The sequence below is a fragment of the Scophthalmus maximus genome, chromosome 12, assembly GCF_022379125.1.
Source record: "Scophthalmus maximus strain ysfricsl-2021 chromosome 12, ASM2237912v1, whole genome shotgun sequence".
Classification (NCBI taxonomy): domain Eukaryota; kingdom Metazoa; phylum Chordata; class Actinopteri; order Pleuronectiformes; family Scophthalmidae; genus Scophthalmus; species Scophthalmus maximus.
In genome coordinates, this window is record NC_061526.1 from 7,149,172 (window position 1) to 7,173,643 (window position 24,472).

General features: G+C 48.3%; 4 protein-coding genes across 13 annotated transcripts; 3 read left to right on the top strand and 1 right to left on the bottom strand.

Annotated features, from left to right (window-relative positions):
• Nucleotides 1-238: 238 nt before the first annotated feature.
• ctc1 (CTS telomere maintenance complex component 1) lies at nt 239-8,853 on the bottom strand. The gene is made up of 25 exons (XM_035605559.2): nt 8,654-8,853; nt 8,229-8,328; nt 7,865-7,964; nt 7,266-7,488; nt 6,783-7,015; nt 6,530-6,659; nt 6,123-6,428; nt 5,903-6,025; nt 5,592-5,821; nt 5,207-5,357; nt 4,910-5,127; nt 4,612-4,781; nt 4,416-4,530; nt 3,901-4,315; nt 3,705-3,794; nt 3,430-3,567; nt 3,211-3,257; nt 2,906-2,991; nt 2,658-2,793; nt 2,410-2,478; nt 2,161-2,320; nt 1,909-1,964; nt 968-1,124; nt 695-809; nt 239-573 (listed from the first exon to the last, which is right to left on the bottom strand). Exons 1-25 carry the CDS (start codon nt 8,702-8,704, stop codon nt 476-478), a joined length of 3,717 nt encoding a protein of 1,238 aa, XP_035461452.2. The 5' UTR covers nt 8,705-8,853; the 3' UTR covers nt 239-475.
• LOC118284538 lies at nt 670-21,634 on the top strand. Of its 9 annotated transcripts, none has more exons than XM_047336261.1 (8): nt 670-686; nt 15,689-17,715; nt 18,449-18,781; nt 18,875-19,024; nt 19,712-19,762; nt 19,871-20,197; nt 20,871-21,194; nt 21,265-21,634. In XM_047336261.1, exons 2-8 carry the CDS (start codon nt 17,448-17,450, stop codon nt 21,357-21,359), a joined length of 1,548 nt encoding a protein of 515 aa, XP_047192217.1. In that variant the 5' UTR covers nt 670-686; nt 15,689-17,447; the 3' UTR covers nt 21,360-21,634. The 9 variants fall into 9 exon arrangements, with proteins under 9 accessions (XP_047192217.1, XP_047192216.1, XP_047192218.1 ...); XM_047336260.1 differs by lacking the exon at nt 670-686 and adding an exon at nt 2,621-2,644; XM_047336262.1 differs by lacking the exon at nt 670-686 and adding an exon at nt 2,629-2,652.
• Nucleotides 10,452-16,675, top strand: LOC118285269 (high mobility group protein B2-like). The gene is made up of 5 exons (XM_035608790.2): nt 10,452-10,611; nt 12,336-12,494; nt 12,864-13,015; nt 14,560-14,734; nt 15,532-16,675. The coding sequence occupies exons 2-5, from the start codon at nt 12,345-12,347 to the stop codon at nt 15,655-15,657; spliced, it is 603 nt and encodes a 200-aa protein (XP_035464683.1). The 5' UTR covers nt 10,452-10,611; nt 12,336-12,344; the 3' UTR covers nt 15,658-16,675.
• Nucleotides 21,635-21,771: 137 nt separating the features above from the next.
• LOC118284989 lies at nt 21,772-24,457 on the top strand. 2 transcript variants are annotated; one of them, XM_035608251.2, is made up of 6 exons: nt 21,772-22,021; nt 22,426-22,467; nt 22,545-22,814; nt 23,145-23,411; nt 23,504-23,629; nt 23,716-24,457. In XM_035608251.2, the coding sequence occupies exons 1-6, from the start codon at nt 22,000-22,002 to the stop codon at nt 23,805-23,807; spliced, it is 819 nt and encodes a 272-aa protein (XP_035464144.2). In that variant the 5' UTR covers nt 21,772-21,999; the 3' UTR covers nt 23,808-24,457. The 2 variants fall into 2 exon arrangements, with proteins under 2 accessions (XP_035464144.2, XP_035464149.2); XM_035608256.2 differs by having other exon boundaries at nt 22,617-22,814.
• The last annotated feature ends 15 nt before the right edge of the window (nt 24,458-24,472 follow it).

Below are 24,472 nucleotides of genomic sequence, written 5' to 3' on the forward strand. Positions count from 1 at the left end.
CCTACTGGATCATAAAGGTTTGACAGGGCAGTTCACACCTGCTCAGGTGATAGAGAGAATTGTCACACACACACACACACACTCCCCCTCTGGTCCACTTGTGAATCTCTTTTTTCCTTAGTTGGATGTTTTTGCTCACTTCCTGTTCTGCTGACATTTTAACAGTGTTCATGTTGTTGTTGTTGTTGTGTTACCATGACAACAAGAAGCTGGGTGTAAAATAAGAGCTGAAGCAAACTTTGGGGGAAAAAAACGAAAGCTTTAATAATTTACATGAACGTGTTCCACATGAAAACAAAATGAATCAGTGTGAATGCTGAATGACGGCTCCACCTGGTGGTGACGTGGATATAACAACGTGTAAAGACAAGTCCAGCCAGGTTTAAGACGCTGCCGCTTCTCCGGTCCAGAGTGGCACCACAAACCACTTCCTGTGAAGCATGGGCTCGGATCAGCAAGCTGAGCCGGGTACAGGTCACGTGACGTCAGGTGTGACAGTCAGACAGGTGAGTTGGAGAGGTGGAGTCACCCTCGTCACGAAGTCTCTGTCTCCTCGACTGAACCTCCTCATCTCTGAAACAGACGCTCATGCATCAGGACAGAGACGCAGACTGTTTCCGTCTCAGTCACGACTTCAGTCCCACAAAGACACACTAATCATGTTGTTTACAGCGGTGTGTGTGTGTGTGTATACCTTCTGGTCTCTGGTTGTTGTGTGTCCTGCAGGTGAGAGAGAGCGGGCGACACACAACATCACTGCTGCACACACACAACAGGAAGTGGAGGAGAGAGTCGTCAGCATCAGACACCTGAGAGACAGAGACGGGTAATGAGACAGACGGGTACAGGTAATGAGACAGACAGGTACAGGTACAGGTACAGGTAATGAGACAGACAGGTACAGGTAATGAGACAGACAGGTGTGTCTCAGCAGTGACATCTGCCACACACAGGAAGTGATACTGACCAGGCTCCGGCCCCGGGGGTAGACTCTGATATGACCTTTGACCCTGAGGGCCCTCTGAAGCCCCTCCCACTGAGAATCAGCCAATCCCAGCAGAGGACGAACCAGAGCACCTGAGAACCAGACGTGAGCCTCACCTGTTCCGTCGTCAATCACCAATCTGATCAATACATCAACAACATGATCAATACGGACAGATCAATACATCAGCAATCACCAATCTGATCAATACATCGACAACATGATCAATACGGACAGATCAATACATTAGCAATGACAAATCTGATCAATACATCCACAACATGATCAGTATGGTCAGATCGTTACATCGTCAATTACCTATCTGATCAATACATCAACAATGTGATCAATATGGACAGATCAATACATCATCAATCACCAATCTGATGAACACATCCAGATTGGTGTTTTTTGTATTGATCACAATGGTAATTGATGGTGTATTGATCAGATTATTGATAAGTGACATACTGATCTGTCTCTATTGATCATCTCAATTGATGACATATTGATCATTCTATATTGATCACACTGGTGATTGTTGATGTATTGATCTGTGTGTATTGATCAGATGGTGATGTACTGATCTGTCTGGGGTGATCAGATTGTTGACGTTTTGATCATATTGGTGATTGATGATATATTGATCTGTCTGTATCAATCACTTTGGTGATTGTTGATGTATTGATCTGTCTGTATTGAACATATTGGTCATTGTTGAGGTACTGATCTGTCTGGATCGATTACAGTGGTGATTGTTGATATATTGATCTCTCTGTATCAATCACATTGGTAATTATTGATGTGTTGATCTGTCTGTATTGATCAGATTGTTGACGTATCGATCACAGTGGTGATTGATGATGTATTGATCTGTTTGTATTGATCACATTGTTGTCTTCACAGGAAGAAGGGTTTCTTACTTTGCTTTGGACTGAAAGACTGAGGAGGTCGAACGACACTGAGAACTGGAACAAGACTGGAGAGAGAGAGACACACACACAGATACATTTATACATATAGCTATGTGTACAGTGCGTGAAATATTTACCTGTGGTCAGTGTGTGTGTCTACCTGTGTAAATGGACTTATATACGCTTTTCTAGTCATTACACGACTCAGTATGTGTATACCTGTGTACAGTGTGTGAGTGTGTGTGTACAGTGTGTGTATACCTGTGTGTACACACTCCCACACAGTGAGCAGCTCCATTGCAGCTGCAAAAACAGGAAACACACCACGTGACCTTTGACCTGACCCACATTCGACATCTGCTCCCTGCCCAGAGCCCAAAGACCCAGATGCATCATGGGAGGAGGAGGAGGCGGAGCCGATCTGACACAAATAAAAATTAAATTTAGAAAAAGATTAAAAAAGATACAAACTGTAAATCAAATGTCATGACTGCGTCATTTTAACGTTACCTGGTATCTCCCAGTGAGACGACAGTTATCGAGCTGACAGGTAAATAACTGCAGTACACATTTCCTGACCTGAAAAACAAGCGTTACACAGAGGTAACACACGAAACACACAGGTAACACACGGCTGTTCATGACATGGTTATACCATGTGATCTGCAGACGTAACTCAAAACTGAAAAACTACCTCCACCTCCTGTTGCAAAAACAACATCTGTATGCGTGTGTGTGTGTGTGTGTGTGTGTGTTACCTGGACAGCCTCCTCTGGAAAGCAGACAGCAGCAGTGTGTTGCCCGGCAACAAGCCTGGTGGGTATGGTGTGTGTCTTAAGTCCAGGTACACCTGAAGACTCCTCCCATTTCGGTCACACATGGTGAGACGCACACCTGAAGGTTTTCATGACCACACATCAGAGTTTTTGTGTGTGTGTGAATGTGTTAATCTGCTGTTTCTACAAACACTCGTGTATTTACATCCACACTGTGTGTGTGTACATACCTATGTTTGTGTGTCCAGAGTCGGACGTCCTGTTGTTCAAACTGATCCTGTCACACACTAGACCCTGAAAACACACCAGCTCTGAGCTGCACGCACACACACACACACACACACACACACACACACACACACACACACACACACACACACACACACACACACACACACACACACACACACACACACACACACACACACACACACACACACACACACACACACACACACACACACACACCTCTCAGTGCATGGTTATGAAGGCGGTAGCCACAGGGGGGCGTCATTGTGATATGAATGGTGGTTACCTGCAGTCCAGGACCTCAGAGACAGACAGGACTGTGGGCGAGAGAGCCTGAGGACACACACACACAGAGAGAGAGCACAGGCTTCATCTTCTCATGATGTGTTGTAGCCACAGACTCTGCCCCCTGGTGGCTGGCTGAAGTATAGGTCATAAGCCCCGCCCCCTCAATGTTAGCGGATATTTTAGGCTCATTTTTGTACAAGATGTGTGTGCGCCTTACCTGTCTGCAGGTGGGCAGTAACAGTGGGCGTGTAAGAGTGTGGAACCTCCAATCCGATCGGACCTGCAGGGTGGAGTCAGTGTGCAGTTCCACCCCGCTCCGCCCAGAAACATCATAGCCAGTCAAAACACTGGGATCCTGACGAACATCAAGTTTGTCTTGTGATTCTCTCCTCAGACATTCATTGTCCCAGAGAGGAAGTCCATTTATATTTCACATCTCATCATTCAACAACGTCAGACAGTCTGGGCGTTAGCAGCCACAGGGGAGTTTACCTGAGTGTTAGTAGCGACGAGTCTGTAGAAACATCCCGGCTGGAGGAGAGGGAACCATCTAGAAGACACACCTGACAACATCAGCACCACCTGCACGCACACACAAACAAACACACGAACACACACACACAGGTAACATACTAATCACAGGTAACATGACCGTGGGATGTGACACCCACACACGTGTGTTTCTTACCTTCTTCTCCTCCCTCCCCATCTCTCTATCTGTCATTGGGCCGTTCTTTGGGTCCTGCCCGCCGCAGACCACTGGGCCAATCACAGCAGCCCGAACAGTAAAGTACAACATCAACTCCTCCCCCTCCACATCCAACTCCGCTCCCACGTTCCTCCAGGCCACGCCCTCCTTCTGCTCCACCCTGAACACCATGAAAGCACAGGGCCGGGAGGCGCCGCTAACGGGGCCCGTTGTCACGGCAACAGCGGAAGCTGGGCCCTCTTCACTCTTTCTCCTCTTCCTCCCTTCTTCTTCTGGCTGCTCTCCCTCTGTGACATCACCTTCTGACTCAACCCCCCTCTGTCTCAGGTGTGTTACCATGGCGACAGATGGACTCAGGATGTGGAGGTGGTCAAGAGAAAACTGCAGATAAACTCTGTCACACACACACACACACACGAGGAAAACATTAAAGCCTCTGTGTGTGTGTGTGTGTGTGTGTGTGTGTGTGTGTGTGTGTGTGTGTGTACGTGTACATGCAGTGTTTGTGAGTGATGAACTGATCCTGGTCCAGGTGTTGGTAGGAGGGGAAATCTGATTGGAGGAATCTCTCCGTCACCATGGTGAACTGATGGACACACACCAGACAACCTGCAACGCACACACATTTATCAAACCTGCAGTCTTTGACCTTTAACCTCTGTATGTTTGTGTGTGCCGTATGTGGTGTACCTATCCAGGCAGTGTTGAAGGCCGCCCTCTGGCCTCCCTCCTCTTCGCCACTGGTTTCCGTGACAACACAGGTCACTGCTGCTGTCCCGTCTCTGAGCTGCATGGTGTGTTTGTTCTCGGACGTCTGTGCTGGAAGCTCCAACAGCCCCACCAGCAGCAGGGGGCGCCGTCTGTTAGAGTGATAACAAGTCAGACTTTTAAAAAAAAAATTGAAACATGTAATAAACACGTCATAACTCCGATGTTTATCCGAACACAGTTATAACTTGTATAACCTAGGTCAGAGGTCACAGTTTACCCTAGTGTCTCTCCCAAATGGGGGCTGTTCTGGGGGTCAGAACTCAGAGAAGTCCTGAAAGACCAGGCCAGGGCTGCATTGATCTCAGATCTGGTCAGACTGGATCCATCAGGAGGCAACAGAGAACTGAGAGACACCGACGACCAGCAATCTGACAGTAGAGACCGGCAAAGCTCTGAAACGCTGATGTACTGCGACACTGCAGGGTCCACACTGTACTGTAGAGACACAGAGACACTACTGTAGAGACACTGCGCTACGTTGACAAAGCAAATTATAAGGGGCGACCGTACCTACCTGAGTCAGAGGACATGTGTGAGGCTCCTCCAACATCTCTGAGTAGATGTCTCTCCTTCCTCTTCCTCCTCTTCCTCTCCATACAAACTCCATCAGCCTCCAGGACAAGACACACACACAATGCTGCTGCTGCAACACACTGGGAGACAGACTGGAAACAGAGAGACAGACAGTCTCAGATCTCTGAAGCTGGTTTTCATTTAAAGACCTGAATGAATTTCGTCATATTTCATGCTTCAACGTATCATAAACGTGTCGTGGACAGGAAGTCTGGACAGTAAATAAAGGAAGTGACGTTTCAGATGTGTCTGTCTTCACGTGTTGTAGTTCCTGCTCTGTGTCTACAGGGGGGCAGAGCTGCCGACGTCGCCCGTCCCCGCCTCACCTGCGCGAGAGCCGTGAGCTCAGGTGACACGTCCACAGGTACTCGGACACGCCCATGTTTTTCTCCAGCAGTAACCGCGGCAGCGCCCCATCACCCGGACAGGTGGAGTCACGTTGAGGAGCGCCAACCCTGCTGAAGCCGGTGACCCTGAGGCTGGAGCGCAGGCAGGCACAGAGCATGATGGGAAGGAAGTCGGGACAGGGCTGGTACAGGAAGTGGACGTTGTGGAGCTGCAGGGATGAAATTCAATACAACTTTATCAACCTGGTCCAATCACAGAGCAGCAGGGTCTCACCTGTCCTGTGACTCACCTCCACACAGTCGCCTGCTCTCAGGGTCCTCCTCAGAGATGGCTGATAGGCCAGACACAGACCAACCTTCCTGTCAACCACATAGAGTCCCGCCCCCTCACTCACTACTTCAGTCACCATGCCCTATCAGAGGAGAGGGGCGGGGCTTACCACACAGGAAACTTAAACAAAAAGTAACATTCTGATAGCCAATCAGAGCTCAGTGTCCTCTGTGTATTACCTGGTAACTGATGACTCTGGCCTTTTTTAACCTCACACTCGATTGCATGATATCTCTCGCAGGCTCCGCCTCCTCAAAGCTGTCAACGTCAGCATGCAACACCGTGGATGGCTGTGTGTCTGACTCAGTGTGTGTGTCTTTCAAAGGCGTGCGTGTCGGTGTGTAGTTTGTGTGTATTTCAGACTGGTCGGTCACACTCAGGATGTTGTTTCCTCTCCAGCCTCGTAGGACACACACGCGCAGCGCCGTCACACACACACTCTGACCAACACACACACACTGAGACCACGACAACCTGCTGCTGTCCTGCAGAGAGAGAGAGGGCGGGCTTCAAAACTGATCACTGTTTCAAAACTGATTTGGTCAGTGTATTAAACTCGATCAGTGTATCGATCTGTGTCTTTCACCTTCACAAGGACAGGCACAGACTGTCGCTCCTCTGTCAGTGTGAAGAAGAAAAAGGTTGTTCCTGCTACGACCAGAAGAGGGCACACTGAGCCCACCTGTCCACAGACAGACACTCGCTGTCCTCGAACCCTGAGACAGAGACAGACAGAGTACCAGACTCACAGGCTCTTCATTATCGACGAATCCGATAAAGATGGAACATAACAGACAGAGAGACCTGTGACCTCAGGGGTCAGAGGTCAGCTGACCCACCTGTTGTGCAGCAAAGCTCCAGCCTCTCTGACTCCCACCGCTCTGCTAGGCCCCGCCCCTGCTCCAGCACCAGCAGCCAATCCCGGCTCAGGGCCCGGACACAGCAGCACAGGAGAACTGACAACCTCCACACAGCCTCCGGACTCATCCTGCCCCAGGGCATTGTGGGGGATGTAGTTCCAGTGAGGGAGGAAGATGGGATGATTCAGCCAGCGAGGAGAGGGAGACAGGCACTGCGGAGAGACAGACAGGTGACGGAGAATCAGAGGTAAACTTGAACTAGTTCTTATCACACTGATGTGTGTTCAAGTGATCATTTTTCTGATCAGTTTGGTTTTTATTCGTTATTTGATGCTATTAAACCAGGATGAGATTTCATGGTTGACAGCTGACACTGACTCATGATTGGTCGAGAGCGTGTATAGGCGGGACCTCATCTTTATACGGTATAGCCTTGCTTGCATCACTCGGCCTCAGACTCACCTCACACCTGAGGCTCCCGCTGCCGTCCATCAGCCTCAACTCGCCGCCCCGCCCCTCTCTCAGACAGCCAATCAGCAACAAGTTGACCCGCGGCAGAGCCTTGTTACCTGGCAGGGAGAGCTCCGCCTCCTTCGTCCACGCTCGCTGCTGAGTGGTGCTCCAGGACAGGTTACCCACACAGGCCAGGTGCTGCTTGGAAACCAGCTCGGAGACAGACACCAATCTGGGGACAGGATCATGAGTGAGGTCAGAGGTAAAATAAAAACACGATAGACCTGACAATTACAGATTAATAGAATCCGTTTTTAATCATTGTTTTTATCAGTGAGAAGCTGCAGCTGATGATTATTGATTATCAACAGGCTCCTGATTGTCAAAGTGAAACAAAAAGGGACTTCTCTATAATAAAAGTCACATGACTCGCTCTGAGTCAGAGGTCCACTTGCAGTCATCAATCAATCAATCAATCAATCATAAAATATGCTGCTGAACGTTGTAATAAGCAACATGTTATTCACACACTTCACAGATGTGAGTGAAACCTGACAGACAGACAGACAGACAGACAGACAGACAGGTGCAGTGACCTGTGGTCGTACCTGTAACTGACAGGTAATGTGTGTGTGACACTCGTGTTCTCCAGCAGCGTCTTCACCACACACACACTCAGGGACACGCACAAATCAGGCCGCACTGCTCCTGCAATAGAACAACACCAGTAAACATGTGGAAGGAGGGGTGACCTCTGACCTGAAGCTGTGGTCTTCACCTGTATTAGTTAGTGACGCAGTGTGTCACAGGTTTATTGTTGTCATGGTAACGTGAAAGTCTCCCTCCGTGTGTAACAGTGTAATTGAATGCTTGATAATTAGCTGCAGTGGTATTATAATGAATACAACTGGACCTGAGCTCCTCAGGACCTCACCTGGCAACACAACCCTGGAGGCTGATTGGATGACTGACCTGTCAATATGTCGTGGGCAGCAGGGGGGGCGGGGTCAGTGAGCAGCGGACACAGTTGCTGTGTGACGAAGCTGAGGATGTGTTTTAACCAGCACGCCTCCTGCATGAACAACAGGTTATTTCAATGAGAGCCGAAGAGTCCGACATCTCCCACAGTCAGTAAACACAACACGGTACCATCATCAACATCATGGGTTTACGACAGAAACGTCACCGTGACGGATTAGTGTTTTACCACTGTCAGAACTACACAGCTGAGGTGCGACGTGCGTCACGTATGAGCGGAACTCAGCACAACACCTTCGTGACTCTGACAAAGTCTACGTTTTGTTCTCTCGTGGAGCCTGCGCCGCTCACAGGCGAATAATCCTGAAAATTCGCTCTTTTCTCAACGGAGTTCCTGTTGTAGTGAGGAGTGTACTGACCGCTTCACTGCTGGGCTTGAACCGATCCAGAAACAGCTGCTCGGGGTCCATCGAACTGCGAGCTCACGTCCCCTCGGCGTTGTAAGACGAAGGTGTCAGGTCAGGACCTGGTCAGGACCATGGTCAGGACTCCGTGAGGCCAACGGACCGCTGCCGCCAAAACCCTCAAACAGCTTCCTGTTGTGCTACAGTACGGTAACCGGAGAGGCTCAAATCAGTCTGCGGTGCGGTGCGGTGCGGTGCGGTGCGGTGCAGTGTGAGGACCATCAATATTCCTCCTGTAAACATTTACACTGTTTATATACAATAATGATAATAATGTTTGTATTAGTATTGTTATCACCGCAGTATTAACTGCCTCTAATACTTGTTATCATCACAGTTGATTATGTCGATTTATTGATATCTCTCTTTGTTTTTCTTCTTCCTTCACATTTCTTTTTTTTCTTCTTTTCACTCACATCATTCATTTTCAAATCACTCATACATGGATGCACATCTCAAACACAACTCTTGTTCACATCTACATCCCTTTTGATTTCTTTGTTTGTTCCTGGGTAATTGTTGAATTGTTTTCACTTCTATTTGGTGCATGATATCCATTACAGTCTGTCTTGTCTTGTCTCACCAACTGTGTCTCTTCCCATTTAGCTATTGCTATCCTATCTAGAATGTGATATCTAGAATGTAATATCTAAAATGTGATGTCTAAAATGTGATGTCTCTGATATCTAGAATTCCTTGTCTATACAGCGGTATCTAGCCTTTGATATCTAGAATGTGATGTCTAGACTATGATATCCAGAGTCTAGTCTAGAGAGAGATGTCAAAACATTGTAGACATCAAAGTCTAGAAACTGCAGTCCAGACATTTCATCTTCATTTGGCAATCTTGCCAATCTGGCAAATGCCAGATGGGCCGGCCCAATTGTGAATTATGAAAAACTGGTCAGACAAAATAAATCATTTGCAGACAGTTTTCCTATGTCAGAGCCTGTTTATTATTTAAATATATATATATTTTTAAAATCTTTGTTGCAGGCGGCTCACTGACTGGGATTACATGGTCCCACACCTCGACCCCTTAAGAGGTCAAAGGTCAAGGCCACTGCTGTCACACACGTTGGTGATGTTTGAGAAAAGTGGTGCCGGTCGGGACAACATTGCTGGAGCCTAATTATACTCTTGACTGTGGAAAAACTGTGTGAAAAGATGACTTTCTAAATTCTGAGTATTACCTGTAGCGCCACCTTCTGCTCAGTGTGGTGCTGAGGCAGAGGCGCTGCAGCATCATCTGAAAAAAAAAATAAGTAAAGAAATAATCAAAGAAAAATAGAGGAGAAGTGACTCAGTTTCCTGAGTCAGCAGCACAACATTTATTTTACAACTGCAACGATCTTCTGATTATCTAAACAGCTGCTGATCGACAATCTGTCGATTGACCTCTTTCATTGATAACCCGCTGCAGCCAGAGATTAACACCACACACAACCACAGCTGTATTTATTCACTCTCCATCTTCATGCGTCGCTGTGCTGCGCTCTGTCGCCGCCCCTCCTCCATCTCCTCTAGGATTGGCCGGTCGATTTGACAAACAACAATTCTGGCCAATTGGATGAAGAGACACAAACTAGTCCCACCCTGTTGTAAGTGTAAAATTCCCGCCCTGCTGGCGTTCCTAACGTGGTTTGACTTGCGGTCCCTGGAGCCAATCACAGGTGAGTATTAATCCTAACCACGCCCATCGCGCCCGGCAGTGTTCCCGCCCCCTGCACAGGAATAACCAACGGGGGCGTTGCTGAGGGGCGGGGCCGGTGTCGAGCTCGACCCAGTTTGAAAGTGAACCAACGGCTCCAGTCGCGTCTTCAGCCTCCAAACAACAACAAGAACCCAAGACCCGAACCCAAGAACCGAACCGAAGTGAAGTGTGCCGCCGACTGTAGTCGGCCCCTTGACGAGTGAGTACCACGGTCCAGCATCTCACCGCTGCTGCACATTTCATTCACGGTGACAGACAATGAGCTGGCTTTGATTTGCCGGTCGGGTTTTTTTTTTTCATCTTCTTCTGACGTGCTGTGATCAAATATCCGTGAATTAAAGCTCGAATAAAAGAATAAAATGGCCGCTTTAACACCGGAGCCTGGCGGCGGTGCGCTGTGCGCGCATTGCCCCGCCGTCCGGTGTGCGCACTCCAGGCACCGATCGAAACGTGTTGTTGTAAACACGAAACGCCCATTTTCGAGTGTGAATGCCAGCAGATAGCCGTGTCCCGTGCACACAACGTTGAGCTCTCCGGGGCATAGTCGGAGCCCTGCGTTGAAAACTGCGTAGCTGTCGCACTCGCTCGTTATTTCCATTGCAGATGCGGCGGGCTGGTGTAAAAACTGCGCCGCTAAGATAACCCCCCCTCCAACAAAAAAAAATACTGTCCACGTATTAACGGAAAGTGTCGTTGTCGTGGTTTCTGACGTGTGTGTGGTTTAAATGTCTCTTTCTTTGCCTTCCTAGCCAGTTAGCCTGCTGCTAGCGGAGGGGGATGGGGCGGCTAGCTCCGCAGAGGGCGGGAAGCAAATGGTGGCCCATTGTTCTGTGGGAGCTAGCGCGCTAGCGCGGCTAGGCTAACATGCCGCAGCCGCGCACCTCGGCGGAGGAGAGCGGCTAGCTCCGCTTCTGCTTCGCCTCCGCCGCTCGCACACTTGCAGGCACAGGCGGAGCGGGGCAGTCGCGCTCCCGGCGGGATGTCCCGCCGCCCCGCCGGGCACAGAGAGGGTGCAGCCCCAGTCCGCGGGCCTGCGTATTCCCCGGTAGAGAAAATGGATCCCGACTGTGTCCTTTGTTATTCCCCGGGCAGCACAGTTGCACCGCCGATGGGTTGAACTGGCCCGAAAACGGACCGATTCACGGGGACAGATGGGGAAAGTTGTTGTGCTTGTGTGTTCATATATCACTTGAATAAAAAAAAAAAAAAAAGGACATTTACATTTTTCACAAGGTTAAATTTTTTTGTTTGTGATTATTACAACTGGAAAAAAGGGTCATTCCACCCAAATGTGCCGACTGCCTGTAAAGTACTGAATAAATGTTTTATACCTCTGCTGTCTTTCTTCAAAGATGAATCCAGACGTATTGATCCCCACCACGGGTTTTCAAAGACGACGACGCTGTCAGGGACCATCACTCTGATCTCTTCTTTTGATTCCTCCGTGGCGTTGACCGACGGGATTTACTGCTTTTCTTTGTCCTGCCCGATTCCAGAAAATTAATATTTGCATCAAACCACACGATGTGAAGTGTATTGACCCCGTTGAAATAAAACGACCTCATCGGACACAACGTCTTTGGACATATGGCCTGACTGCTGTCTACAGACTCGGCCATTAATTAAACAACTAACATCATTTGATGAATTATTTGCAGCTCAAAATGTTCTGACTCGGCTCAGGAACCGACCAGTGTGCAGATGCTTGTTGCTTTTCATTTTTTTCTCCTTTTTTTGCTCTGTGTGTAAATGTTTGTGTATCGATCTCTGAGCATTGAGGTCTGTGACATTCGTGATTGAACAAATAAAGAAAGAAAACTTAAGAGCTGCAAATGAAATAACCGACCGGTTCTATCAGTGCCGCGTATAATTCCCTTTTCTCTTTTTGTCTGTACCTGCCTCTTCCTCCTCCCCCCGTTTCAGGCCGCCACCATGATGCGTAAAGACGCCAACAAGCCGAAGGGGAAGACGTCGGCTTACGCCTTCTTCGTGCAGACGTGTAGAGAGGAACACCGCAAGAAGCACCCAGAGCAGTCTGTCAACTTTGCAGAGTTCTCCAAGAAATGCTCTGAGAGATGGAAGGTAGGAAAGAGAGAGATGGGGGGGTGGACTCACCTCAGTTGTGAGTGATTAGGCAGAAATGGCAGGAAAAGACTGATGACATCATTGGTTACAACAGCCAGAGTCACTGTGTATATATCTGTGTGTGTGTGTGTGTGAGATGTGGTGCATCTTGTTCTGTCTCATTCACACCGCAAACGGACAGCTCACTGATTGGCCAGCCCTAATGTCACAGTGCTGCTCCTTCACAATAAAACACTGATCCACTTCCATTTCTCACCTTTCAAAGTGAGGCTCAGTGTCGGTTGTCTTCAATGTCAAGGACTAGTGGTGTGACCTCGGGTTCGGTGAAGGTCAGAGGTGGTGACGGTGTCCCTGTTGTGATTCCAGGGTCTGACCCCTACCGATAAGAAGTGCTTCGAGGACATGGCCAAGGCCGACAAGGTGCGTTACAACAGGGAGATGAGCGACTACGTCCCCCCCAAGGGTTTCGGAAAGAGGGGCCGCAAGAGGAAAGACCCCAACGCACCCAAAAGACCCCCGTAAGTGTCAGACCTGCAGACCCCTGACCATTGAATCTGACCCTGACCCTTAATATGACCCCTCTTTTGCACACTTGCCAAAGAGAATTACCCGGAGTTCATAGCGTTATGTCCACTTGCTCTGTGGTTTATATCATGTTTCCATGACGACGGCATTACGAGTAGCTTCATTAAAGAAGAAGTATAATGCTCATATTCAGGTTCATAATTTAAATTTTCAATATTACTTGAAAAAGTTCACGTCAGGGATGCACTGAATGTCCGGCGACCGAATAAGTGAAAAGACTGAATAGTTTTTACCGCACAATGTTTTTAATGACGCGATCAAAAAGCTGCCAGCTTGGAATGCGGTTCACATAACATGTCGGCAGCATGGAAGCATTGAAAATGTCAGCGAATGAGTCAAAAATAGAGCATGATCTGCCTGCGACATTCACAGCATAACCATTGAGTGTTAGTCGAGAAACTAGAAATATTTTATTTTTATTTTGTTCTAACTTATTTATTTTAAGTTATATTGTGCTTTGGTGGTAAAATGTCTGCTGGAATGTAAAAAAAACGTGTTATATAAATATTTAGACATTTTGTCTTACTTTAAAATCAAGACAATACATAATAAAAACACATTTGGAGTATTTAATCTATGTGAAAAAAATGGCTAAATAAATGAAAAACGTTTTTGGTCATTCAGTATTCGACCATTGGCCATGTGTTTTATTATTTTCGGTTCGGCCAACAATTTTAATTTTGGTGCATCCCTGGTTTACATGCTTTCGTGTTCAGTCAACACATAAGTTTCCTCAGACTGTCCACTCCTGCAGCTCCGCTTTTCAGACTCTGTCTGAAACACTTGGGTTTTAGCTCTTGTCACTTTAAGGTCAACCGCCTCCAGCACGTGAAGGAATATTCCCGCGCTCCTGCTTTGCTTGGGGGCGTGTCAGATTAGCTGCTAGATGTTTTTTGTGCACATTCGTTATAGGATGACGTCACACATCTAATGGAAGTATTGGTCAGACCACTGACAATGCGTTTGGAACTCCAGGAGCAGTGTTTTCTGTCGACCTTTTACATACACATTAAAAATATATATTAAACACTACAGGAAATGGAAAAATTGAAAAAGAGTAATATGTCTTCTTAAACGTTTTGTGACTTTCATTTTCTTTTGTTGAAAACCACGATGTCAGGTGTCACCGTGTTTCAGACTCTGGTTTCGCCCTTAAGGATGAGATGCCATTTTAGTCCTTATATGTAACATCTTACATCCTAAGATTTAAAATAAACAGAAGCAGCGTGTTTACACGTACGCTGATTTTCAGTCTGTTCACTTGCGCTATGACCTCTGGGTAATTCTCTTCTGCAAGTTTTATCAGAAATGATATGACGTCACAGTGGGGCCACCCTCACCAACTGATTGGCAACGCACCCCAAAGTCACGATGCTGAGAGGGTCCAGGACAGTGTTCCAAGCTTTGAGTCAACTTTATTTACGTCCACACAGTTTACACTGATGTGTCTCTCATGAACCTGTGTTTGTGTGCACAGGTCTGCGTTCTTCGTGTTCTGCAGCGAGTACCGTCCCAGTGTGAAGCAGCAGTATCCTGGTCTGTCAATAGGAGACTGTGCCAAGAGACTGGGAGAGATGTGGAGTAAACTGTCCCAATCTGAGAAACTACCGTACGAAGAGAAGGCCCAGAAACTACGAGAGAAATACGACCGGGTGAGAGCGAGCAAGAGACACACACTAATTACACACTAAGAGGTCGGCCTCTTGAGCGCCCTCTAGGTGGACTGCAATCTGTTTCGGTACAACAGCATTGATAGGAAGTGGACAGGCTCTGCTGCCAACAGAATATGACTGTGAATAAAGACGGACAACATGACGGCTCCCTAAAGTGAAGCCATCACCTGGCTCGCCCCCCTGGTGGCTGGCTGCAGTATAGGTCATAGACCCCGCCCTCCGTGCTAGCAGATGAGACATAAAAATGAATCAAAGTAGACGTTAAATAAACGTTTTCAATGATGCTTACCGTCATTTGAGGTAGTTCTCATCACACTGATGTACGTTCAAGTGTAAATGTTTCAGATCAGTTTGGTTTTCATTAGTTATTTGATGATATAAAAATGGGCTCAGGCGTCATGATTGACTGCTGACACTGACTCGGTTTTGAGCCGTGTGAGATTTTTTTGTCCTCGGGGCTTCGTCTTAACATGATTTCATGACAGATGTTTTACAGTGACTACAAGCAGAAACGTGAATTTTGTTTGGATTATCTATATGCAAAGGCTCAGGCTCCGCCCACCCTAACACACCCAAGAACACATGTCACATGATCATGCAGGTGTAAACAGAGACAAGATCGTCTGCCCTGCAGTTGATTGCTTAGTTACAGAAAATAATCGATGAACAGCGATGATGAAAAGTCAGAGCAGGGACTTCTTTTCTATGAGCGATGAAGAGGTGGAAGTGTTACCTGTGATTCGCTGGATGTTTAACGGCTTCCTTCTCTCTGACAGGACATGGTGGCGTACCGCGGCGGCGGCGCGACCTACGCCAGGAACCCCGGCTCTTCAGCTCAGGGAGGAGAGGAAGAGGATGACGACGAGGGGGAGGATGACGACGACGACGATGACGACGAGTAGAGACGACGAGCTGCAGCTGGATGAGAGAGAGGTGTGTGTGTGTGTGTGTGTGTGTGTGTGTGCGTGTGTGTGTGCGTGCGTGCGTGCGTGTGTGTGTGTTTCAGAGGTCAGACTGTTTTAACAGGTTAAAGGTTAAAGTGAGGGGCAGGATCTTTGGCAGCTCATTGGACAGAGGGAGACGGGGGGTGGAGCTTCACAGCAGGAGTTCAGACTTGGGGAGGAAGAGGAGGAAGGACTCGTGAGGATGACGAGTCTTATCTGCCAGCCTATCAGAGCAGCTGTTTTCTCTCTCCATGGTAACGTGTCCAGGTTGGTGTGTGACGGGAAGCCGTGGCGCTTCAATGACATGTTGTCAGTGTCAGTCGATCAGCTGATCAGTTGACAGACTGATAATTTTAACTATTGATTGAGTCCCATTTTTAATGATCAGATTTTATGTTTTTATTCTGGCACCAATCACAGAAAAGATCAATGGTAATGTTGATGAGACCACAGGTGACGTCCCGACACTTCCTGTGTGTCACCGTCGGAAGGAACCAGGTCACATGACCACGGTGAGAGTCATGAGACTGACGACATGACACACACACACAAACACACACACACACACAGACACAGGAGAGAGAGAGGTCGCTCTGAAACACACACACACACACACACGACTACTGTGTGTGCGTGCGTGTGTGTGTGTGTGAGTGAGAGAGATAGAGAGAGATTGTGTGTGTGTGTGTGTTGGAGGTCATCAGATGTTAAACTGTCCGACACCAGAGGATAGTAGAGTAAACCCCCCCTCACTCTTACCATGGTTACTCCTGCACCCCCCCCCCCACCCCCTGGTGCCCACCATCACCCCTGTGTTGCCATGGAAATGCCCCCCTCCCCTATTGCTCTTTATAATCGTCATGTTGTTTTTTTTATTTTCGTACTGGAGAATTCAGCGAGTTTTTCTTTCCTTGTTCACTGTCAGAATAGAAACGTCAACTTTTATAATAAAACCACCGACTGAGGGGAAAAAAAAGCCAACTGTCTCTCGTCTCCTTCTCGATCACATCCGTCTTCCTTCAGGTCGTCATCCTGCACCGCCTCACTCCTGCTGTCCACCAACGACACAGGAACATCATCATGTCCCCGTACCCCAGGCCCTGGACGCCTCTCGGCTGAATGGAACGTGACCGTTATTAAAATCATCGACTGTGTTCGCCTCCTGTCTGATGCACACGTGGACACAACTTATTGATTGGTTCGCCTTATGATGAAGTGTAATTTTTCTCCAAAATATAACAGTAAAGCTGTCACATGGATCGATACACAGCCTCGGGTCTATGGCGACGGTGACACGGCGGTTTGTAGCGCAGCGTCTGAATCTGTCTCCGCCCCGGTGTCTTCAGAGGCTCGATCGGTCGGCACGTCTAAACATCAGTGTTGTAGTTACTGTTGCGTCAGAAAAATGCAGACTTTATTTTTTTAGACGATCAATGACTTTGTATGAGGATGGACGAGATCATTTGGAGCCCTGCCAAAGCTAAACTGGAGAGAACAATGGGCGACAGCACAGGGTGAACAGACCGGTCCCCCTCTGATGAACACCTGCGTGCAGGTTAGTAATTAGATGCAGGTGAGGCTGATTGTAGGGACAGGAAGTGAAAAGATGCGCAAGTATCAAAAAAAACCAAGTCAACGTGTGTTGTATGACTATATTTTTGACCCAAATTAAGTGTTAAGCCAAGATTTTTTTTGAAGTGTAATCTATTAGTTATCAATGACAGTTTATTAATTATTGATCTCCTGGGATGACAAACAGGATCCTCAATGTCTGTATGACATTGAGGATGAATGCAACCGCAGTCCACATGTCCGATGCTGTCAGCAGTCACTGTAAATGCTTTTATTATGAAGACTGCCTTGGGACAAGTGCAGGCTTCCCGTCGAAAGTGAAAGAGAACGTGTCTGTGTGTCTGTGTCACCTGTCGGCCTGTGTCTCCGCGTATTTGAGTGATCGACCGACGCCTCAGATGAGCAGCTTTAAAGAGTTCGCAGTGTTCGTGGTCGTCCTGCACGGTGGGTAGAAAAAAAAAAAAACCTGTCTCCATCACCCTACAGCTTTCCAGACGGTCCCTGAACACAACTCGGGAGGCAGGGGGTTGCGGGGCGACAGACGCGGTCTGAAAACCTGTGTTCTCTGGGATGACCGGCAGGGGGCGACTCGACACCACCTCCCTTGATTTATGACGTCAGTAAACATTTTCCTGAGGAGTTTGTGACCTCGGTTACCTCGAGTTGTCAATGGGGGACGTCACAGCGAGTTGATACCTACCTGTGGAGGAGGGGGGTCAGGTGGGCCACTTCCTCTTTGAGTTCATCTTCCTGAAGTTCTTAACTTCTTCCTGTTGTAGTTTTTTCCTTTTGTCTTGTCGAGGAGGTTATTATTTGAACCGTCTCTCTCCTCAGACCCTCATCCACCCCTGGCCATTGATCATGGGCGGTTGAGATGGTGGTCTGTTGCCTAGCAACAGGACCTGAACAGTTTAAATTCCAGGACGTTCTGTTGGGACCATCAGAGTCGGACCCTTGTCTGCGAGCGTTCCCCCCCAGACGGAGGATGTTTAGACCGTCAGTTGTTCGTGGAGACCAGTGGCTTATTACGTGTGTGTGTGTGTGTGTGTGTGTGTGTGTGTGTGTGTGTGTGTGTGTGTGTGTGTGTGTGTGTGTGTGTGTGTGTGTGTGTGTGTGTGTGTGTGTGTGTGTGTGTGTGTGTGTGTGTGTGTGTGTGTGTGTGTGTGTCCTCTCACAGTTTCCCAGCATGCCTTGTGTGTGGAGGTGGAGGTGGATGAGGGGCAGGAGTCCGTCCTGCTGCCCTGCCACAGTAACGTCTCTGTGGGGTCCACGGTGTTGTGGGGCCGCTCCTCCCTCCGTGTCCACGCACGTGATCAGAGCGGAGACGTCCTGCAACACCAGGACCACCGTTACGTCAACCGGACGTCGATGAGGGCCGACGCTCTGCACGGCGGCGACCTCAGCCTCACTCTGAGAAAACCCGTCATCAACGACAGCGACAACTACACCTGCACCGTCAGACAGTTCGGAAAAGACCAGGACAGCAAAGAAGTACAACTCACGGTCAAAGGTCAGGGTCCAGACACAGGTCAAAGGTCAGGGTCCAGACACAGGTCAGAGTAAATGTGTTTCATTCTAAGGTTTTGTGTCATATTAATTTAAGATTTTATCGTGATGCTGTTGTCGACTGAAGAACCACCATCATCAAATCTCAAAGAGGTCGTTGCTGTTTCTGTTGCTGTTGCTGTTGTTGCTGTTGCTGTTGTTGCTGGTATCATCTACTTCATCTGTAAAAGGAGAAGGAACAGAGACGGTAGGTAGAGTGTCAGTGTGTGTGTGTTCTTATTATAACAGAATCAAACCTTTTATTGACATTGGAGGGCTCCTCCTCCCCAGGGTCTTTGGGTTGGAAGGGATGGCAGAGGTCAACTTCTGCTTAGGGCCCCATGTAGGCCGGCTGTGCCCGGTATTAAACGGGCCCCAGGTCCGAGGTCGCCAGAATCCACAGCCCTGGAAAGTTTGAGGCAGAGCAGGTTTGTCTGAGGATTCTGTGTTGACACTCAGGATGGTCTCAGGCTCCAGGTGCTTATCATGGAGCCTCGCTCTGTTTGGCGCATCCCCGAAAAGACAAGACCCCGTAACTGTCGGAGGTTTGAGGTGCGTGCGTTTGCCATGACGCCGAGGTAGTTTGAGGAGAAAAATGCTGGAATCTGTGTCCAGCCGAACTCTGCACGTGTAACTTGGAGTTAAGGATGAAACGGAAATTCCCGACGGTTAGTTCGACCCTTTATATATCAGTACTTTTCATTACACTATACCGTGACAACACTGATGACCGTGCTCGTATTTGTCACTATTACCGTGATGTAAATTTTTGATAGCGTTACATCTCTGCTTGCAGTAATGAAACACGCTGATGTGATGTTTAAAAGGTGACGAATCAGTGTTGCAGTGCGAGGTTTGTCTTCTCGTGTGACGCTGATGACTCGTGTGTTTTTAGATCCACCTGAGTCATACAGCGCGCTGGAGCTGCAGGTTGCTGAGCCTCCGGGTAACGCCTCCTCATTCATTCACACAGCATCAAAAGAAATATCTACTGTTAAAAACATATAGGATTGAACAAAAAGTGTGCTGACGTTGTGGTTCGTTGTCCTCTCAGTCCAACAGTTGGAGGTGATTTCAGGGGTGGAGTCTGTCCAGCTTCCCTGCAGAACTACAGCTGAACTGCACGACGTCGTCAAAGTGGAGTGGACGGACAGCGGAGACAGGAAGGTCCACGTGCATTCCTGCGTCCCTGAGGAGCCTGAAGACCAGAACCAGGTTTACAGAGATCGAACGGAGATGAGGGAAGACCCGCTGAGAACCGGAAACCTCAGTCTGACCCTGCGATTCCCCACAGTCAGAGACAACAGGACTTACACCTGCTCAGTCTACAGCAGGGCAGGACCACCCCGCGTGGAAACACGTGTGGAGCTACAGGTCAGAGGTCAGTACTGCAGCTACAAGTCACAGGTCAGTGCTTTCTGTTGCAGCTCTAATATCCAGATCCTTTTTAAATGGGATCCGAACCACACGTCAAGGTTGACATTTGACTTTCTACACTTCTAAGTTCCTACTTTCTTCCTCTGACCACATCACATCTCAAAGTGTCTTTTTGAGTCGTTCGCGACACGTCGCACAACTGCAGCAGAGTTGCTGGCACTGCTGTCAGAGAGCACCCACGACGTTCTTGGTTTAGCTTGTGTGGTGGACAGATGGTGGAACGCCGTTGCTCTCACTTCCCCGGTGGATACGTACGCATGTGTTACGCCGTTACCACAGAAACTGATAAACATAGGTTGGGTGACACCTGGACTCAGATCTGATGCGTCTGCGGTCTGTCCATTTGTTTTTTGACGAAATCAAAGATACTGACAGAAGGTTACACTTTAAATGTAACAAAGAGCTTCCAAAAGACAAAGTACAGTTCTGAACAGTGGGCGAGATCAGTGGGGTCCTGACGAGACAAGATGAACGGGGAGAACAGGAAGTGAATGATGGCATCTCTAAACTTCTCTAGAAAGAAATTAGCCATTACTGTGGAGAAGCAATGATCCTCTCCAACACCTTGAAGACTGGATCTTCTGTGCGGCTGACGTTGTGGTTTGCTCTCGTCTCAGCCCAACAGGTGGAGGTGGATTCAGGGGCGGAGTCTGTCCAGCTGCCCTTCGAAACCACAGCTGACCTGCCTGAGGACACTTTAGTGGTGTGGTGGTGTGACGAACCTGAACCGGCTAAAAAGGTCCATGAGCATGGGACGGAGTCAGACCAGCACGAGGTTTACAGAGGCCGGACGAGGATGAGGGAAGACCCGCTGAACACCGGAATCTTCACTCTGACCCTGAATCGCCCCGCAGTCAGAGACGCGGGGACCTACGCCTGCAGAGTGTACGGCGCAGGTTTAATATTCCTGAGAGAAAAAACTTTCCAGCTCACCGTCAAAGGTCAGAGTCTGACTCTTGGTTTGTCTCTGGTTGTCTGTCTCTGTCTCACTCTCTTCTGTATCCTCCGCAGAGAGGCGACCGGAAGAAGATGAAAACGTCGACAACCGGGGAAGACGCAGCTTCACTGATCCAACTCCTTTGATGACTGATCAATCTGATCGATGAGTTTAATTGATCGGTCTGTTCATCAATTTGTGATTCTCGTCTAGTGTGCGTTTGTCCTCCATGATCTGACTCCAGAGCTGCAGGAGCACTACTTTATTATTATTAATATTGTTATTGTTATTATGATTGTTATTATTATTGTTGTTGTAAGTTATTATTATTGTTGTTGGTGATTATAATTATTGTTGATATTCATGCTGGAGAGTCGGAGTCGTTACTTACGGGCGACATCGTCACAACCGTGAATAAAGTTTTCAACATGACACGAGAAGTAACGCTGGTACCACTACTTGTGACTTTGTTGTGCGCGAAATGTAAAAGTGAAATGTAAATAGTATGATCGAACAGCTAAAATATAAAAGAACCACTTTTTTTAAAATTTAGAGTCAGCCCCAAAAAATATCACGTAAATTAGCACAGAAATGTATCAATTTTGCCGTTGTTCAGTGAACATTTTCGCTGACGCTGGTGAACCCACTGAGGTGAACGGGTGTCCATACATGTCGCGTGTGATCGACCGACACGGAGCACAGGCACCGACGTGTTGAGGTTTGATGTTCACGAGGAAGTGAAGCCACAGCTCAGAGCCTCAGGCAGGTAGTCAGTCAGTCGGTCGTTCGGTCGTCCTCCTCCGGGCAACATGACGCCTCTGTCTCTGCTGGGTGAGTCCAACACACTCCACATCCATTCATAAATGTATTCTTCCATTCATTCATTCACTCATCTATCTATTCACGCCTGAGCGAGGAAACTGTCAGAGAAAAACCTGGTGGAATTGTCAAATTTGCTAAGGAAGTTTCCTTCCACCGAGGTCAAGGAATAGTAGAAAGCGAAGGACGATCCAAATCCATCCCTGTGTCTCGGTGGACGGACTTGTCTCCGCGGCAGCTTCCCCTCACCTGCCTCTAGGTGGCAGCGGCCCTCACTCTGCTGAGACGCAGGGGGACGAGGACTCGAGAGTCTCCGCTGTTTTGTCACGTTTTGTCTTGATATTTTTTTACTCGCTCACAGTTTAGGCAGACCAACGTATCTCTGACCCTCGCTGACCTCTGACCTCCTGTTGCAGGTGTGTCTGTTCTGCTGCTGTGTGCACCGACGGCTGCTGCAGGTGAGGTGATGGAAGCGACACTGACAATAACACAATTAATGTGTCTGTACATGTCTGACTGTGACTCTGTCCTCCAGTGTCTCTGAATGTCAGTCCGAACCTTCAGCAGTTCTTCAGCGACGACTCGGTGTCTCTGAGTTGTGTTGTAGGGGCACAGGCGGGTGGACAGGCAGTAAAGAGGACAGCCGGGGGACAGACGGATCTGTGTGGTTCAGGCTTTGGGACGTTTGATGGCTCCTCCTGCACCGTGTCAGGTCTGTCTCCGTCCGACTCTGGAGTTTACTGGTGTGAGGCCGCGTGTGAACAGATGAGCCAGCAGGTCAACATCAGTGTGTGTCCTCGGAACGGTACAGTCACTGTCTCGCTGTCCTCACTGTCTCATTGTCTTACTTGGGTCACTCTGCTGGTCTCTGGTCTCCCTCGGTGGTTTGTGTCCACTGAGCCCGGATCATTTGATCTGGATTCATTCGGCCGGCGATTAGAAAAGCATCAAAGTCCTGACAGGAGGCGTGTCCAGGCAGGAGTCTTTCTGTCAGAGCGACGTCACACAGTTACCCCTGAAGTAACCTGCTTCAGAGGACACGCCTCCTGTTAGGACACGCCTCCAGCCTCTGGTTTCTGCTCTGTCCGTGAAACCCTCTGTCTGCATTCACCCGTGGGCGTGTCCCTCTCTTCAGATTTCGCCAGATGTCCTTTTATCCTGGAGATCCCCGCGCTTCCCGTGACAGCAGGAAGTGAGGTCACGCTGCGCTGTCGGAACAAAGATGGTTCCACGCACGCAGTGTATTTCTTCAGGAACGGCGTCCACATCAGAGACACGCCGATGCAGAGAGTTAAAGTCGAGGAGTTCAGCGTCAGTAAAGTCCAACAGTCGGACGAGGGGCTCTACTGGTGCTCCACTGATCTCCTGGGACCGTCTCATCGCAGCTGGCTGATCGTCAGAGGTCAGAACACTCGCGTCGCATCACTTCCTGTTTGCATGACGCTCCTAACCTGCGCGCTGCTCTGCTAAATGGATAATAAACCTCCTTCACAGCTCCTCCTGCTCCCCCGCCTCCTCCCTCGGTGTCTCTGGTCAGACTCATCTGCCTGCTGGTGGTCGTGTGTCTGTTCTGCATCTGCACCGTCCTGATGGTGTTGATGTGCTGCAGCAGAAAGACAGGTAGCTAACACACACACACACCAACACACACACACATACACACACTCACACACAATCTCCACCTGAAGCTCTTACAACGCCCACAGGAAACAAATCACCTGTTGCCATGGAGATGACACAGTGTTTTGGAGAGTACGATGACATCGCTGCTGGAATCAGCACTGAGCACGACTTCTGACGCGAACATTGCACAACACAACTCGACTGAGCTTCAACATGATCGACGTCTTTCACCTTTGACCTCTGCAGCGTCAAACTTTATGGCTTCACTGTAAATCGACATGTTTTGGTTTTTGTTTGATCCATTTCTTTGTGGTTACCATTCTGCTTAGCAACTTCTTCTTCTTCCTCCTCGTCCTGTCATGTTGGACAGAGGACGATGGTGATCATGGATCTCCTGGAATTCGCTTTTCTTTTCCAAAAACGTCATTATGGTTCCTTCCTCAATCAACAATTAATCATTCCATAATCTGTCAAATGCCTTTTTGTGCCTTCAATAAATGGATGAATGGTAGAAAATGTATCCGTTTGACGAGAAAACAAACAAGTCCTCTGATTTCACTGGTTCTCTATTTGACTCCGCAATGATAAATGATCCAAACATTTATGCTGATTATGTTTTATTATCTGGATCTTCACATAGACACAAGTTCTGGAATATCAGTTTTCTTTCTTCTTTGTCCTTCTAAGGCTGGTGAGATGTTTGTTTCATCCAGACTTCATCATGGTGATGAGGCAGTGAGGTTTTTATGCTTCCTTCAAAACTCAACACTCAGTCTTATTAGAAAAACTAACAAACAAAAAAAGGAATAAAAATGTGGGAAAACATTCTCATCAGCTTTG

Excerpts from the sequence above, each read along its gene's own strand:
- LOC118284538 (XM_047336261.1), top strand. The coding sequence starts at position 17,448 with ATGACAAACAGGATCCTCAATGTCTGTATGACATTGAGGATGAATGCA. Across the intron at positions 19,025-19,711 it reads AAGGAGAAGGAACAGAGACG|ATCCACCTGAGTCATACAGC; the intron begins GTAGGTAGAGTG and ends GTGTGTTTTTAG. Across the intron at positions 19,763-19,870 it reads GCAGGTTGCTGAGCCTCCGG|TCCAACAGTTGGAGGTGATT; the intron begins GTAACGCCTCCT and ends TTGTCCTCTCAG.
- LOC118284989 (XM_035608251.2), top strand. The coding sequence starts at position 22,000 with ATGACGCCTCTGTCTCTGCTGG. Across the intron at positions 22,815-23,144 it reads CAGTGTGTGTCCTCGGAACG|ATTTCGCCAGATGTCCTTTT; the intron begins GTACAGTCACTG and ends CCCTCTCTTCAG. Across the intron at positions 23,630-23,715 it reads GTGCTGCAGCAGAAAGACAG|GAAACAAATCACCTGTTGCC; the intron begins GTAGCTAACACA and ends CAACGCCCACAG.
- ctc1 (XM_035605559.2), bottom strand. The coding sequence starts at position 8,704 with ATGGACCCCGAGCAGCTGTTTCTGGATCGGTTCAAGCCCAGCAGTGAA. Across the intron at positions 5,358-5,591 it reads AGCTCACGGCTCTCGCGCAG|TCTGTCTCCCAGTGTGTTGC; the intron begins GTGAGGCGGGGA and ends CTCTGTTTCCAG. Across the intron at positions 3,258-3,429 it reads TACTGCCCACCTGCAGACAG|GCTCTCTCGCCCACAGTCCT; the intron begins GTAAGGCGCACA and ends GTGTGTCCTCAG.
- LOC118285269 (XM_035608790.2), top strand. The coding sequence starts at position 12,345 with ATGATGCGTAAAGACGCCAACAAGCCGAAGGGGAAGACGTCGGCTTAC. Across the intron at positions 13,016-14,559 it reads AACGCACCCAAAAGACCCCC|GTCTGCGTTCTTCGTGTTCT; the intron begins GTAAGTGTCAGA and ends TTGTGTGCACAG. Across the intron at positions 14,735-15,531 it reads TACGAGAGAAATACGACCGG|GACATGGTGGCGTACCGCGG; the intron begins GTGAGAGCGAGC and ends TCTCTCTGACAG.